This window comes from Porites lutea, chromosome 7, assembly GCF_958299795.1.
Source record: "Porites lutea chromosome 7, jaPorLute2.1, whole genome shotgun sequence".
NCBI classification, from domain to species: domain Eukaryota; kingdom Metazoa; phylum Cnidaria; class Anthozoa; order Scleractinia; family Poritidae; genus Porites; species Porites lutea.
Window position 1 is genome coordinate 34,559,383 of NC_133207.1, and position 16,889 is coordinate 34,576,271.

The 16,889-nt window shown below is 37.3% G+C and overlaps 1 protein-coding gene across 1 annotated transcript; it reads right to left on the reverse strand.

The window, feature by feature from the left end:
* Positions 1 to 717: 717 nt before the first annotated feature.
* LOC140942905 (putative E3 ubiquitin-protein ligase UBR7) lies at positions 718 to 13,100 on the reverse strand. The gene is made up of 11 exons (XM_073391922.1): positions 12,885 to 13,100; positions 11,600 to 11,733; positions 10,244 to 10,304; positions 9,682 to 9,777; positions 8,503 to 8,556; positions 6,080 to 6,182; positions 4,028 to 4,218; positions 3,608 to 3,841; positions 3,264 to 3,429; positions 2,636 to 2,697; positions 718 to 1,965 (listed from the first exon to the last, which is right to left on the reverse strand). The coding sequence occupies exons 1-11, from the start codon at positions 13,014 to 13,016 to the stop codon at positions 1,864 to 1,866; spliced, it is 1,335 nt and encodes a 444-aa protein (XP_073248023.1). The 5' UTR covers positions 13,017 to 13,100; the 3' UTR covers positions 718 to 1,863.
* Between the last annotated feature and the right edge of the window lie 3,789 nt (positions 13,101 to 16,889).

Consider the following 16,889-nt stretch of genomic DNA (forward strand, 5'->3'; position numbering starts at 1 on the left):
GAAGATAATCAAAAGGACGTAACATAAACATAGAGGTTATCACCGGTGGTGTGAAAAAATCTTAGCTACCAAATATGGCATGAAAGAGAAAATCATCACAGCCGAATCCTAGCAGGCGCTTACAAGTAATATGGGCGCAAGAAAGAACATGGCGCTCCAGGCATAATACTTAAAAGCGCCTGCTACGTAGGCTAATCTTTGCACAGATACCTCTAACCTCAACCCAATCCTGCCAGATTTATACACTGAAAACCTGCTGACAGTTTTAGGGAAAATCAACGGCCAATAACGCTATTCACCTATTACTCATTCCAGATAAAAAGGAAAGGCTGGTAAAAAATATTTTCGTATTCCAACTGAAGGCTTAAAACTAGAAATATGACTGAGATGGTTTGTAATAAGATAACAAAGTTTTAACTGGCCCTCAGACAGAGTACGATATGTATTTGACTGCATGATCGAAGAATTAGGCAGCTTCATGGATAACAATCTGAACAATTTATTGCATAAGCTGAAAGGATGACATTAACTAGTCACAAAGGTAATCTGTTTCTCCACAGTGACCAATTTACATTACACTCAACGGTTGATATGATTGTTGGTAATTTATGAATCGACCATGAAAGTCGGCTGGTCTTCGAGGATTACACGGGGCGTATAAACACTATCTCCTGCTCAGCTAAGGCGAAAAGAAGAACATTAGAATAAATATGCAGCAAAACTATGACTTCAACTTTATTGCTTCAAATACATCTTACAATTCGTACTTATATTCTATAACAATTTATGTCATGAGAAAGTCTTTAGAGAAGTTACGACCACCTTGGTTGATGGATCTTGATGGAAAGATAAAATAATGCACGAATAACAAAAACAAACAAACAAACACTTATGGAAATATAGAGAGCGGAAATCTAACGCAAATTCGTGTTGAACTAATTGGCCTCTCAGAGTAGACATTAAAACTGAAAATTTGTGCAAAACATGATAACCATCATCATAACCGAGTACCAAACACTGTATCATTCAGAAAGTGTAAAGCCGGCACTGAATCGCTTACGCGTTATATAGAAACTGAATGGAAAATTACTGACTTGAGACTGACTGGTTCTTTCGACTTATCAAAAACTTTACTTGACTCTTATCAGTCTGTTCAAGGCTTTCTGATATAAAGAACGATCCGAGACGGTTTGTTCCGGGTTATAAGGTAGAAAGCTAGACCAACTGACACAGGTTCCCGAGGGTGTCCCGGGGGTTAGTACATTATGTTTATTGGCACGACATAATACTGAGCCTGTGTCAGTTGTTCTTGGACATATCAAATACATGTTTTACACTAGTTAGTAAGTCTCACTGGCAGCCAGTCCCCGGTGGACTGTTACTCGCACCACATGATACTGAGCAGCATCAGTTGTTCGTGGTCACATCAAATACATGTTTTGCACTAGTTAGTAAGTCTCACTGGCAGCCAGTCCCCGGTGGACTGTTACTCGCACCACATAATACTGAGCAGCATCAGTTGTTCGTAGACATATCAAATACATGTTTTGCACTAGTTAGTAAGTCTCACTGGCAGCCAGTCCCCGGTGGACTGTTACTCGCACCACATAATACTGAGCAGCATCAGTTGTTCGTGGTCATATCCAATACATGTTTTGCACTAGTGAGTCTCACCGGCAGCCAGTCCCCGGCAGACTCTTCTGAACAGGCACTGAAGTGACTGAGGTAGGTACCATGCCAGCGCAACGTTTTTCTCTTGCAGCACAATAACGATTTATTCTATTCTTGTACTTAATGTATATTTTACTTCGTCTATGGCACGAATATCTCAGTACTGAGAATATTAAACTTTATAGGTATTAATTATCGGCAGCTGTATTGGACTGAGTTTGCACTGCCAACTCGTTGCCTCTTGCGGGATTGTAACGAGTCAAAAAAGTCCCTTATGTCTTCTTCTTTCACCACCTAAAAATAAAAATATAGTCGAACTTCCACTAACGGCCACCTCCCTACAACGGCCACTTTTTTAGTGGACAGTCCATACAGTGACTCTTATTTAAACCTCTCTAACAACGGCCACTTTTTTCTGTCCAAAGGTGGCCGTTAAGGAATGTTCGACTGCAAAACCAATAGCTTTCTTTTCTTTCCATTTCTATACCCTCCCTTCTGCATTTCTTCCCTTTTGCTGCTTGGCTTTTACCAAGTGTTGTCCCCGTAGCAAAAGTTTTCGAAAATTTAATGGAGACTTGGTAAGGAAGTACCTGTGTGTCGTGAAATAATATCTTCATTGAAATTATTTTATCACTATCAAATGTGAACTTTTTCTGCATCCATCTCTGATCTTATTTGTGGAAATGTCTCAAAGTTGAGCTTGTTGGGAAGACTTCTTTCTGCAGACAAGTTGTGAATCGGAGAGTCCCCTTTTACATTGAAGCTAATGACGTTATAAGTGCTACAAGGATCGTCGGTTTCGGGCATTTACAGAACTATTTACGGTGTAAACACGATAATGTTTGAAACTTGCTTCATTATTTTCTTGCCCAAGACGATGTTGTAAAAAATGTTTCACAATCAAGGGGACCCGGCAAGCATTTTTAACTAAGAATACTAACTTATTTTCAGTGACTTCACTGACCTTTCCTTGAGCTGCAAAATCTCTTAGGAACTCCGTCAGTTCACTTTTCATGTCATTATATTCTGCAAAATAACAGTGAGAATCAGCAAGATCGAGTTAAAAATCACTGTATGGGACAAGACAACAGTTTTTTTTTTCACTGGTCAAGATCAGGTTTTTGTTCACCCACCGAGGCAACTGGTGTCAATAATAATGCACTAAAAATAATCCTTGAACACATAAGAGAAACAAACTTCAGTTACTGTTTCGTGTCCACTTAAGAGCACAATGCAAATTAACAGAAGATGTTGACGAAAGGAGTCACAAGATAAGTCAATGAAAACTTAAAACTAGTTTACAAAAAACTTACGTTGGACAAACCATCACTGAGTTTAGCACAGTGCTGAGCAAATGCCTTTCACGTTTTGTAGCCTAAATTTAGCATACAGCAACTGACAAAGTCATCCAATTTTAGGTTTCGAAAATTTCTAAATGGGCATAAGTTAACGCAGACATAGCAATAAAATTCTGTTGGAATAACGCCAAATGTGTGGTTAGGTCAGTAAAGATATGTATCATTAACATGCACCAACAGTAATACATTCATAGAAGGGTATAAAATTATATGAAACTACTGCAGTTTAATTACCATGTAGAACCTCCACTTGGGGAATGCGACCCATGTTCTGAAGGGCATTCATTCCACTCTCATATGACGAAACACTCGGTCTCTTTTGTCTTCCTCTCTCTTCATATGCCATCATAGTGTCTGATTCATCAGTGAGGTACAGCACATCCAGTGACTTGTATAATGACTATCACATACAAACAAAACAAATTGTCATTAAATGAATAATGCATGGCGGCAACAGCACCCTGAGATTATTTAATCAGTTATAAATGTTAATAGCTGTCATCTATTGGATAGAAATAAAGCCACATGTTGTGTTGTTTCTCTAAGGCGGGAAGAACAAATCAGAATATCACGCTTACCATGCATTTATCACATTTGCAAAGGTTTGATCTCCACCCTACATGCCAATAAGTTGCTCTACTCTCAATGGAAGTCACAGCATCTTGCAGTTGAGCAACCTTACAGTCTTTAACAGTTTGGGTTTCTGATTTCACCCCATTGTGGGTAGGTTCAGACGTAGCTTCTTCTTTTCTGATTTGATCCAAAGAATCAGGTGTCTGGGAAACACAGGGCTCACTTTCACTGGAATCTCGCTAAACGAGGTACAAAAAACTAAACATGAACTTGGCTTCAAGATTTAAACAAGAACCTCTTCATATTGGAAAAGATATTTGATTATGCAATGAAACCTTATCTTTTCCTACTTTGTTGATATAACCAGATTTTTACATCTCTTGGAGGTCACATGGGCAAGACTCTATATTGATTGCTGCCCGTACCTGCTGCGTTGCCAAGTCACTCGTCTCCTGTTGACTTTTTTCAGCTTCATGAGTGGCGTTGTCACTGTTGGTTTCAGCTTTGTTTCCTTCTCCTGACTTGTTGCCGGGTTGCAGTTGAACTTTAGGTTTTGCCTCTGTCTCTGACTTGATGACTTGCTGACTTGAGGCAATTGAAGTTTGCTGGGATGGGACTGTTGCAACAATAAAGGGAAAAAAACATGCACTTTGATTACATTGAGAGTAATATTTCAACTTGCCTGCAAACTCTGTCCAGATAAATCAGAAAGGCAAACACTATTAAACAAATCAACAACAAACATTCACTACAACACAATGGGAACAAACAACTTAATCATTTTTTAATATTAGAATTTATACTTGTATGAATATATTAGTATATGTATACCACATTTTAATAAAGGGTTTATAACAGTTTCTGTTATGCTATGTTGGTAGGGGACCAAAACACAAAAATATTGTTTTATCAATAATATTGAAAAAAAGTGAACGCCATAATATAACAGAAAGCTGGCCTTTTGAGTGCTAACCCTTAACAGAAAGAATCAAGGAATTTTGGTTTATGTGTAGTTTGAGTAGAAGAGTGGGGCTGAGCTATTGATGGGGACATGGAAACATGAAAAACAACATCAAAATTAGTTCCACAAAAGCATCCATTCAGTTCATGGGGATTTAGAATGCCAATATGAAAGACAAATACAGTCGAACCTCTCCACAACAGCCACCTTGAGGACAGAAGAAAGTGGCCACTATGGGCAGGTAAGGCCACATTACAACATTAAACACATTACAACATCTTTATTGTGCCAGCTCATGCTTACTATATCCCATACTAAAAAGTAACCCACTCATAAATAATATATATGATACACAAAAAGGTTTAATTATTTTTAAAAATGTTAACATGACAAAAGTAGCAAGTTTTGCAACATCTGCTATGGGCATTGTAGGCAATTTATATTTACTGCAGCAGTAAATGAAACAAAGTCAAACTACGATTGCTGCGATTAATCATCAACGTGCCATAAGGAATATTTCATGACTTGATTGCTGACTTTTTCATCAGTCGCTGAAAAACCTGGCCATTGTCGAAAGGTTATTTTGGCAGTTGGGGACACGCTTTAGTGGCCCTTGCCGTTGGGTGGCTGTTGTTAGAGTATGGACTGTCTGTCGAAACAAAATAAAATGGCCATTTGTAGATAGGTGGCGGTGGCCACATGTGAAGAGGTGGCCGCTAGTGGAGGTTTGACTGTATTAAAGAGGTATTGATACAAAGGCCTCAATACAAAGGCCTTTATTCAAGCTTAATGTTAAAAATACATGTATATTTTTGTTCTTGATTTTTGTGGCTTCCTGTGTTACTTTGGTTAAGAAAGAGACCACAGACTGCCATCTGTTTAGCCAGAATGATTCAGAAAATCAAAATGCAATGGGATGATAACAATAATATCAATATCAAATGATTTAATATAAAGTGCCAAAATCCATAAGTTCAATGGTGCTTTTATACAAAAAAAACATTTAAAAACCCAAAAGATAAAAATAATAAACATATAAAATCATAAAAATTAAACAAAAAGTTAAAAAATATAGATAAATTTTTATATAAAATTCATGCATAGAAAGCTTGCTTAAAAAGAGGAGTTTGAAAAGAGATTTAAAATTGCCTATCAATTTTGCTTGTCTTAAGTGATCCAGTAGAGAATTCCACAAATTATGGAGGCAGCAACACAAAAGGCTCTTCGTCCACAGCCCTCCAGTTTATTTTTCAGGGTGGACAATAAGCTTTTGAACTTAGATCGTAAACACATCACGAGGTCATGGAATTTTGACGACATCAATCTAATAAGAAGGTGCTACACCATGCATTGTCTTGTATGTTAACAATAAAACAGGCAACCATTGCAAATCAATTAAAACCGGAAGAATGTGAACATGATTGTATACACCTGCCCACTTCCCACATAAGCTTGCATAACGTGGCTACAAGAGTTACAGCCAACAAAACATTTTCAGAAGGCCAAGCCACTTTACCTGACAGAGGGAGGTACCCTTGAAGAAAGCTACACCTACTCATGCAGTCATCACAAATCATCTCTTGAAAGTCGCCATCAGGTGGAGGAAGACTTCCCAGGTGCTAAAGGAAAATAATTGAAAAGAATAATTATGACACTCCACTACACTGTTAACTCATTATTATTATTATTATTATTATTATTATTATTATTATTACTATTGTTGATAACAAAACTAACTATTAAAACCTATTTTTTTTTCTTCTTCAGCGAAATTAATAATTAATTTCGCTGAAGAAGAAAAAAAATTTCAGTCAAAGCACTATTTACAAGTCATTTCATTTCATAAGCTCCTGTTCACTTCGATTAAAAAAAAATTCATTTCAGTTTAAAAAAAAAAGAAAACAAAAAACTCATTTCTATTAAAAACAATTCATCTTGATTAAAAATGAAATAAAAAGATTAAGAAGATCCTAAAATACTAATAGCGTTTAAGTGGCAGTCATCAATGAAATCCCCTTGTGGAAATTTGTGGAAGGGTGTCCTGGAACCTCTTACGTAAGTGTACCAACCTTAAAATCTCAAAAGAAAGCAATGTTCTAATCCAAGTAATAGCAATGTGATAAGGTTCCTCATTCTTTTCTGAGAGCTTCTCGGCTAGGCGTTTGAGAAAGCAGTTGCAGTCGGCTCCCATCCCACCCTTGGTTCCAAAAACTACGGAAGTGAAAGATCCCATTTCAACGTCCAGTACCCTCTGTTGGTACTTCCGCTTTTTCTTCTCCTCCTGCTCCTTACAGATTGTGGTTGTTGTTTTTCTCTGGTTACACTTGGAGTTAACATGCGTTACTCTGACATAAAAAAATGCTGTAACTCCAAGATACCAAAAGCCCCCTGCCTTGAAGTCCAGTCTTGCCTGCGGGCTTGTTACCGCTCTTGTTGTAGTTGTGGTTCGACTTCGACGTTGGTGCAAACCTTACCAATAAGTGAGGTAAGTAGGTTGCGAACACCATCGTGTCTCTGCGCCACGAACCCTCCCTTTTTGCATGACAGGGTATGGCAGTCGGTATACTTCTCACCACAAACACACTTGTTTGGTAAGTCAGACGGGGGCATATTATACCTTAAACACAGAGAGTCTCTAAATTTTTGTTTATTCAGCACCAAGCCTTGATCAACAATTATTATTATAATTATTACTGTTATTATTATTCTCATTAAACACAGCTTCTGGATGGCTTGCCAGAGTCTTCCTTAAACATCAAGTCACCAGGTGGTGGTGGTAGGTGTCTAAGACTTTGCAAAGGATTCTGGATGTACCCAGTAAGCACGCTTTATGCAATGATTCTAAATGATCAGTGACACCAATCTCTGATGCTAACCACTTCTCTTTGTCTTTGAAGACAGTTCTTAATGCACCAATTATGATTGGCACCAGAGTTACTCTGCGCAATTTCCAGATCCATTTCAATTCCCACTTCAGGTCTTGGAAGTTCTCAATTTTCCCTTTATCTTTCACCAAGGTGTTAAACAGACAAGGAACATCAATAATCAGGCACTTACATTCTATCTTATCCAATACCACAATGTCAGGCTTGCTGTGTTCAATGTTGTAGTCAGTCTGTATTTTGAAGTCCCACAGCAGCTTGTTGTTAGTGGATTCATACACTGATTGTGGCTCATGGTTGTAATATTTTTCATCCGTATCATAACCCAGCTTTCCGAATACTGAGGTCCCAGTGAATCACCTGCATCACCTTGTCATGCCTCCAACATTGACATCGCTTTTGACCAAGCTTGTTGCATTCTGATACAATATGGCTAATTGTCTCATCACTTTCTCTGCAAATTATCCTCTTCATACTATTAGTTCTTAAGGCTTGGTCTTGTGCCGTCATAATCATACCCTCTGTATGACCTTCTTTACTCTGCCCTTTTTCATTCACTCCCAAGTCTTTTAAGTTTTTATCTCTTACCTCTGTTATGTTCCTCCAAACAAAACAAAGTCGTTTCTCCTGAAAGCGTTCTTTTCTTTCTTGCTGTAATGACGCGGCTTTGCAACTTTTAGCATAACATCTCAGAACCTCTTCCTTGTACACTACCTCCAACAGGGGGCTGTTAGCACTCTCAACATACCGGCTAAGACTACTTACTATTGTTATTATGATTTTGATTATTATTATTATTATAAGTACATTGTGACATAAGTTAGTAATAGAATGACTCACATCAACTCTTCTCGAGTAATGCAAATGACTCCAGTACAAAAAAATATATAGCTCTGTGTAACCGAAGGTTGGCTGTTATGATTTGAGCTGATTGATGCACGAGACCATCTACCAATTCTCAAATCCACAAGTTAAAGCCTGACGGGATTCAATATTTTATTAATATTAAAGAGTGGTATTTTGGATAAGACTGTACAACAATAAAGAAACTATTTACCCTTGAATGGTACCAGTCCTCACAGATAACACACTGGATCATTTCATCTTCAATCTAGAAAATCATACACAAACAAGAACTTAATTAAATATCTACCATAAATATTTAACATTATTATTCAACTCGGTTATCACAAAATATCGTGATTTGTCATTGGCGAGTTTGTTTTTTTAAGGAATATCTTCGGGAAGAGAAGAAATCTGCTATTTTCACTAAGAGTGATTACGACAAGGAGAAAAGCATGGTATCATTTACGCATGAGCAGAATATTATTTGTAGCCAAACAGAGTTGGATGACAGTGCACATGAGCAGACCATTCTTTGTAAGCACTTATTTTCAGGTCACGCGGTGAGCTCTCAGCCAATGAAAAGGAAGAAATATTTGCAATGAATAATAATGTCTTTTAAACACAACTGAAGGATGTGAATAATGATAATAGCCCCTGTGTATCCTGATCTTGAATCAAATTCTTCCTTTGATACACAAGCACATATACAGAATGAATTAAAAAATGAATGAAAGAAGAATCGAGAATCAAGTAATGTAATGGAAGTAACTTAGGGTTTTTGTTTCAGGCATTTCTTCAATCACCCAAAGGATTTCCAGCTTTAGGTATGAAACAGTGCTATTTCAGTCACAAAACCATGAACGCCTGAAATAATTCAGGGATGTTTATTGTATTGGGAGCAATCTTAAAAATGATCAGGACATGCCAGCAACCCACATTAAACCACAAACTAGTTATCATTAATGATTGCAGTTTAGTATAATATTTCACATACCTAATGGCTTTTTTATTCCATTCATTCCAAACAATAATTATTATTTCGGGTTTCCATGGTTTTGTGAGCTTCCCAGTAACCACTGACAGTATCAACATAGTTTAAACAACAATTCTTCTGTTCAAGCATCAATTTTGGCCATAGCAACATACCATGGTACATTTAAAGCCAAAGATCTATATACAGGGCATTTTCAACTTTTATTACTGAATTTCCTGTTGAATGGTCAACCAATACTAGCAGAAACAGGCTTTGTGTAATATTTTAAACAACTTCTTACCAGGGATGATACAATTCAGCTTTAATCAAAATACTCATTTGGGAAAATTAAACAAAAATGTAGCTAAATGAATAAGTCATGAAACTCACGTACATGACCAACAATCTTAACAGTACCTCATCTTCCAGATCAGGATATGGTCTGTGGCAAGTGCAATAAACTCCTTGGAAATTCTGATTGTATTTATTCTGGGTATTCTCTGGGTCTTTTGACTTAAATGACATAAATAATTCTTGAGTTCATTCATTTGCACATCAGGGTGCAAAGAAAGTCAGTTTTACAGCATGCTATTTGGGCAAGCTGCAGATAGCATGTACTAGCCCACAAGTCATTTTAACTAGCCCCAAAACCCTTTTTGATTAGCAGGATTGATAACAATCCTTCTGTAATTTGAATTTCCCCAAACAACAGCACTTGCCAGTCGGGCAAGTTAAGAACAAAAAACACTAGCCCGATAGCAAAATCCACTAGCCCTAGGCTATCGGACACGACTTTCTTTGCATGCTGCACATGTCAGTTGTCATCACTTTCTTACCTAATACATTATAAATCAGTGTCAAAGTATAGCTAATGTACGAAAACAACTACTTTCTAAACTACTGTGATATAAAAATAACACCATACTACTATCAAGTGTTATTAGAAAGCTGTCCTGATGTTTGACAAAAGGCAACCTACAGAATATAACTTGCACTTGAATTCTGGAAATTTCTTGTTTCCACAATCACAGCGAAAATTTCTGAAAAAAAGACATAGAAAAAAAAATATAGGAAGCAACACCTTTGTCCTCTTTTTACCAAGAATTTCCTCAAAAGGTGCCTTTATTATTTGCCCCAGCAGGGATTTAGCCCAGAAAGCAAAATCCCAAGAAAGCACTCTAGTAAATACTTACAGCTGAAATAATTATACAGTCAATATACCAGAAAAAATCTTGATTTGCTTGAACAGGGGCCGCATGGACTTGTTGGGTAATGATGACGTTTCTATTGTTTGTGCCCACAAGTAAGAGATGGTTAGGATGACATAAAACAGAAAATCCTGAAGGGACCACTTAGGCAGATTTTGTGACATTTATTATACAGTCATACTTTAATACTCTTTTGCATTACATCTTATCAGTGACATTCCGTGGAGCAGCTGTTTTGAAAGTTATAGATCAGAAGACACTCGTTACGTCCAGATGAAGTTATAAGGTGCATATACCTATGTAAATAAACACTTGAAGAGTTTGCCAGACATAAGTTCACAAATCTTTGATTGGAAACAATTTGCCAGGTACTCTTTCCCTCTCTTTGGGGGAATAACACTTAGTCAACAAACAAGCAAGACGAGCGAATCAGTGGCTAGCTTATCACTACCAATAACGATGGACAATTGCAGAAATTTGCCAACAATTAAATTCTGTGCTGACTTATTCCCTGCAAACAGATGTCCTTCTAAAAGACTATAACGCGTAAGCATGAATTGATCAAAATTTTGAATTTCTACGGCTTAGTTTCTGCCAAATAAAATGAACTAGTGTATGTAAAAAGTGAAAGAGAAATAGCAAAAAAATTCCAACTTCTAATTAAATCTTCTCTTGTGGTTTAGAATAAGCTATTCTTGAAACTGAGGATGTTTTGATCAAAGCTGTGTAAATCGAACTGAATCAGCGCATGGAACCTTGCGTTTCCTGTTTTTATCTCACCTGTTGTATGGAATATGTGTGAAAATCTTCATATATGAATCTGCATATTACGAAGAGCTACACAATGACCAAGAATACTATTGACCAACAATATACAGAGCAGGGGCAGCTGTAGTGTCAACTATTACTAGTTGTATATATGAGGTAGAGCAGATGCCCTTTTCTAGTTGGTGTGTCCTGGTTAAATGTCAGTTTAGAAAATGATACTCAATCCAAACAGTAAATTACCAATGTGGTTGTGACATCATCCTCCCCTTACCTAGCCACTTCTCTTTTCCCTACCCACAGTCCTAAAACAATGTGAAGAGGAAGGTTTAAGCATTTACTGGTAACTTCTGCATTAGTACCTCTTAGTGTAAAGCTCGTAAAGGGTGTGTCCTTCATGACAGGTCAGCGTACAAGCTAAACAGATTCCTGCAGGTTCTGCATCTGACGGTGAACAGGAACCACATGCGTACAGGGCTTGTCGATTCACATAACCCTGCAATTACGCAACAAACCAACAATGTGGCTGAAGACTATTCAAATCAAGGACAGACACGCACTTTATCTAGCTACAGGTATAGGTTGGCAAAGGATACACAAATGTGTGATTTTTCCTCACATGTTCAAAGGTTATTCAAGACATGTTCGCTATTCCCCTTTAACAGTAGCGGGGGGTCTCATTCACAGAAGCCAGAGGAAAGCCCCAAACCGTGCTTGTTAATGACAGCCCTGCTTTGGGGCAGCACATACCTGTACAGCCAATCATCAGGATATAGGGTATTAATAACCTTGTTCCTAAGTATTTATGTGACTAGTCTCAAATGAGATCATTAGTAAGTACTGGGGTAACACGATCTGTAAACAACCTTAATATTCCCCGTTATCACTTGGCAACTGGTCAGCGTCGTTTTGCCTCGGGGTTAAACTCTGGGGTGGATTAAGCAACCACCTGAGGACGTTAACTATTTTAGACACTTTTACATAGTGTATTTTTAGAGAATATTTAAGCAAATCATGTTAATATATGAATTATTATACTTTCTTTATATTTATGTAAGTTAAAGATTATTAATATTCTTTTCTACTTGTAATATTGATGCTGAAAAGCCCTTTTAGGGAGCAATAATAAATGTATGTATGTATGTATGTATAGGGAATAATCCCTATCTCCACCCATCAACCAGTGATCAATCCCCAAACCAGGAATGCAATATGTACTCTGCAGTGACTTGGAATTCTCTAGTTCGACGTTATAAGCTTCTAAAGAATACACTTTTCACTTTTCACTTTAATTTTAAAATTGCTAATAATTTTAGCCAATAGACCTTATACTCCAGTGAGCAAACATAAAGAAATGAGGACGAGGCTCAGGTGAACAATTTCATACAAATCACTGTATTTGTCCACCCGAGCCTCGAGCTGGTGCCTTTGTTTTCAGGAATTGTGGGATAGGTTTATTTCATTTTTCCGATGACGGAGACTAGAGTTTTAAAAACCTTTTATTAATACCTCCTGGTGATAGCACCACAAATTAGTTACGGTGGCATTATTAACATTTATGGTCATAACTGCACATTTCAGCAAAGTTTTATATCACAACTTAAGTCAGTCAGGTTATCATACAAAATTTAAATATGTGGGTCTTACAGCAGGATATGTACAGTGTTGGTCGTCGCTGTCTCCAAGCACGGCTCTCGCTTCCTCTTCGAGCTCGTTATCTTCGTGTAAAACGTCCACCATTGATACGACCTCATCTTCAAACACTCCGGCATCCATCATTCCAGCTTTTGCTTAAAATGGTGGCATTTTATTCTCACACAACAATAAACGGCACACAAAGAATCAGGACAAAATGGCGGGAAAAATAAGGTATTTGGATGTACTTCGTGTATGACTACCTGATAACTACCTACGTCATATGTACTGTTACCAGTCTTCCTCGAACTGACTGAATGACGGCATAATGACCCACAAAGGAAAAAATATTGGATATTTTAGGGTATTTAAAGAATACCCACAAAAATCCCAAATTTGGAAGAGTAAGACAAGTTCCAATCAGGGAACTTAGTTGGGAAGATTGGGACTTGGTTGGGAATTCCCTGGTTGGGACTTGTCTCACTTTGCCAAATTTGGGATTTTTATGGATATTCTTTAAATACCCTAAAATATCCAAAAATGGGAATCCGTTATTTTTTCCTGTGCCAAAAATAAAATAAAACTGTGACAGCGACGAGGATTAGCTCAAATACAATGGTAAAATACCAATAGGGATATTGCTTCCTCCTCAGTACGTGAAACGACAGGTTTTGAAATTCAGACTAGAGATAGGACGTGTGCACTGTACTCTCTTTCCGCCCAACTCCACCCCCATCCCCCTCCCCTACCAGTGAGAGTGAGAGCACCAAAAACTTATACAACGCAGCAGGAGATAGATCTTAAATCATGGGAAACTCGTGAATGCTTTGTTTAGAAAATAGAGTCACGACTCGACATTCAGCGTTCCCCAGGGGACGGTCTTAGGACCGTTACTGTTCTTAATGTGTACAAATGATTTACCTGATGGTCTTAACTCATTGCCGTTAGACTTTTCGCTGATGATGCATTGTTATATGGAACAATCTGTTGTAATGAACACGCACCTGATCTTCAGGATGATCTATATAGATTAGAAGCTTGGCAACAAAAGTGGGAGATGGAATTTAATCCTTCAAAGTGTAAGATCATATGCTTTACAACCAAGAGAGATCCACCAAAGCGGGAATACGTATTCAGTGGAGAAACTCTAGAAGAAGTGGATTCCCACCCTTATCTGGGAGATTTGAAAGTACCAACATTACCTTGGGATCTTGGCTTAAAGACTTTTTTCTTTTTTTGCGACAACGTTTTTTGAAATAGCTGCATTTATTACAGCAAACAACGTTTCAGCGAAAAATAAGAGAGAAATAGTGTGATATTATGGAGAACAAAAATTTAATCTAGCCAAACTGAAAGCATTTGCTCCGTGGTAAAAGTAAAAAATACACTTTGAGTTGTGATAAACCTGTGATTCCGAACATGATGCGTGACAACTCTATTCCCAAAGTTCTCTCACGAGGTGGCGTGAGTAAATGCACCCTTAAGTCGCCCAAATTACACTTCGGTAACAACGACGTCGCTTTCATATCAGGTGGCGAAGTCTCTCGACTTCCTAACCGAAGATGGTCCACGTCTCAGTGAGTGATTAATTTGCATATCTCAAACCGACAGCGATAACTTCGTGTTTACAAACGTCCTGAGCTAACATTGGAATCCATAAAGAAAGATTCTGCAAACTAAGCGAGCAAACCACAGTGTAGGCTCGATGGAATGGTGGAATGAGTCCGCGCTCCTCTCTCTTCTCTTCTCAGGAAGGAACAAGACAAGACAAGACAACATTTTAATTTGACGTCTTATTCCGGCTAATACATCAACGTTTTCCAAATAATTCAAAATTACAATATATACTCGTTATTAATTACACTATACATAACAGGTTATAATAAATAATAATTACGCACACCCACATATATATACATATTATACATTCATAATATTGCCAGTTCTCTTCCTTCCTTCAATTTAATTTCTTATTTTGAGGCATTCAACTCAGAACAAGACCGTTCCCGAGAGAGCGGCAGAAAATGAGCCTAACCACAGTCTTACTACGCGAGCCTAAAGTTCAAGATCTGCGGAAATAACACAGGCATCAACCTAATCAGCCTTTGCATAGTGAGTCACCAACAATAGTTTAAAAATTCAACAAAACTAGACCTATATAAATTGTTCGTCTCCATTGTTATACGTCATTTTCATTAGAATGCGTACTATGCGTTCTCCGACGGTGAATGTGACAATACATCTTTTTTTCTTGAGAATGACCTTAATTGTTATTTCAATTCAGACTTGCAAAGGATGAAGACGCACCTGCCGGCATGTGGTTAGTATGACTCGAGTATCCCGGCGAGTGATCATGGTGAGCCGCTTGTGGGGTCTGTAAGTCAAGGACAAACGTGGCTGATCATGTCTACAGGTAAAAACGACAACTTAACTAGTTAGGGACTCTCAATAATGACAATTCAACTGAAATATCCTGTCGATTCTACTTGACTTTATAAAAAAGCTGAAAGTAGAGGTACAGTGTTGGTTCCTTGCCAGTTCAGTTTCCTTGCACGTACTGAGAAAGATATTGATCAAGGCGCAAATTGATGTAGCTTTTTACTCAGTCCCGATCTTTGTCAATCACAACACAATTATGAAAAGGTAGTAGATTTTATTTTCATAAACAAGAGGTTGATTGAAACACTGAGGTATCCCTGATTATTAAATATTCAGTATAATTTCTTCATTTACATCGATTTTTGACATAAGAAGTTGAAGTAAGGTAGAAAAATGGTTTTTCTTTTGAAGATGTAACAGCATTCACTTAAGAAATTACCCCATTTGGTAATTGTGGAAATAAACAGAACTAGAAAAATAGAGGTAAAATCCAATTTATGCGCAGTGAGACAGAATTCGACGGACTTTTTAGAACAAAGAAAGCTAAAAATTAAGCAAAATAATAATTAGTTTCTAAATTAGTTCGTTTCCAAATCATATTCGAGTTCACCTGCCGGATGTCCATCTGTTATACAAGAGGCGTTATTTAACCTTTTTCTACAGCAGAGCAATAGTCTCAGTTCTGAGAACCTCACTGCTTATAAACAATGCAATCGTATGCTTGGCCTTCTTTAGCACCTCATCCTATAAGATCAGGAAAATCGCACACGCTTTCTTTGAAGAAATATCTTAGTACTTACTATAAACTACTTAATTTCAGCACAAATAACTAATATAATATTCAGGCTTCATGCATGCAATCTGTTTCCTGCGTCTTAGGTTCGTTACATCCTCATGAAAACACCTCTTTATTGTTATTTGAATTACAGCATACTCAGTAAAATAACGAAAAATTCAGCAATCTTAAAAATATCAGTTTTCGTTCCGAAAAATTTTCCTGTACAACTGAAAAGCGTGTCTTTGTTACATTAAGAAAAAACAAACAAAAATTAAGGGTCAGCAAAAGGAATGTAAAACATGAATTAACTTCATAACTGCGACACCGTTTTTCAATATAACGTTGAATTGTACTGGAGAAAAACTGAGTTTTTGTAATCCAATCAGTTCAGTGTTTAGAGTCACCAACAAAGCAAACGAAGATCGAGGTGGTTTAAAAAAACTTGTGAAATTATTGTCCTGTTAATAGTCTTAGGCTGTGACTTGAGTCCTGCAGTTTCAAACTAACAGTTGGAACTCCCCACTATTTCAAAATTGGCTTTGTCCACCCTTGCGTCAAATGGACCCTTTTTCAACAACCTCTAATAAAGACGTACAAGAAAATGCAGTAATATTAAATCATTTTAAAGATCCTTAAACTTTTTTGTTGAATATATTTTGGCTTAAATTTCCTCGGCATCCAATTTCAGCAGGAATTTCAAGTTAATCCAATTTTTGCTACACCGCTGAGACTCGAAGTAATGCTATCGTTAGGTTTACAATTGCCATTGATCTTAGAACACTGAATTTCACTTCCATTACGGATTAAGGATGGAAGTTTAAGCAATAAGCACTCAGTATTCAATGACAACCAATTTTAGA

Bases quoted from the DNA above. Each gene is read 5' to 3' on its own strand.
- LOC140942905 (XM_073391922.1), bottom strand. From the start codon at position 13,016: ATGATGGATGCCGGAGTGTTTGAAGATGAGGTCGTATCAATGGTGGAC. The intron at 8,557-9,681 runs GTACTGTTAAGA...ATGATTTTCTAG, and splicing joins ATCCTGATCTGGAAGATGAG to ATTGAAGATGAAATGATCCA. The intron at 3,430-3,607 runs GTAAGCGTGATA...TGTATGTGATAG, and splicing joins GCAAATGTGATAAATGCATG to TCATTATACAAGTCACTGGA.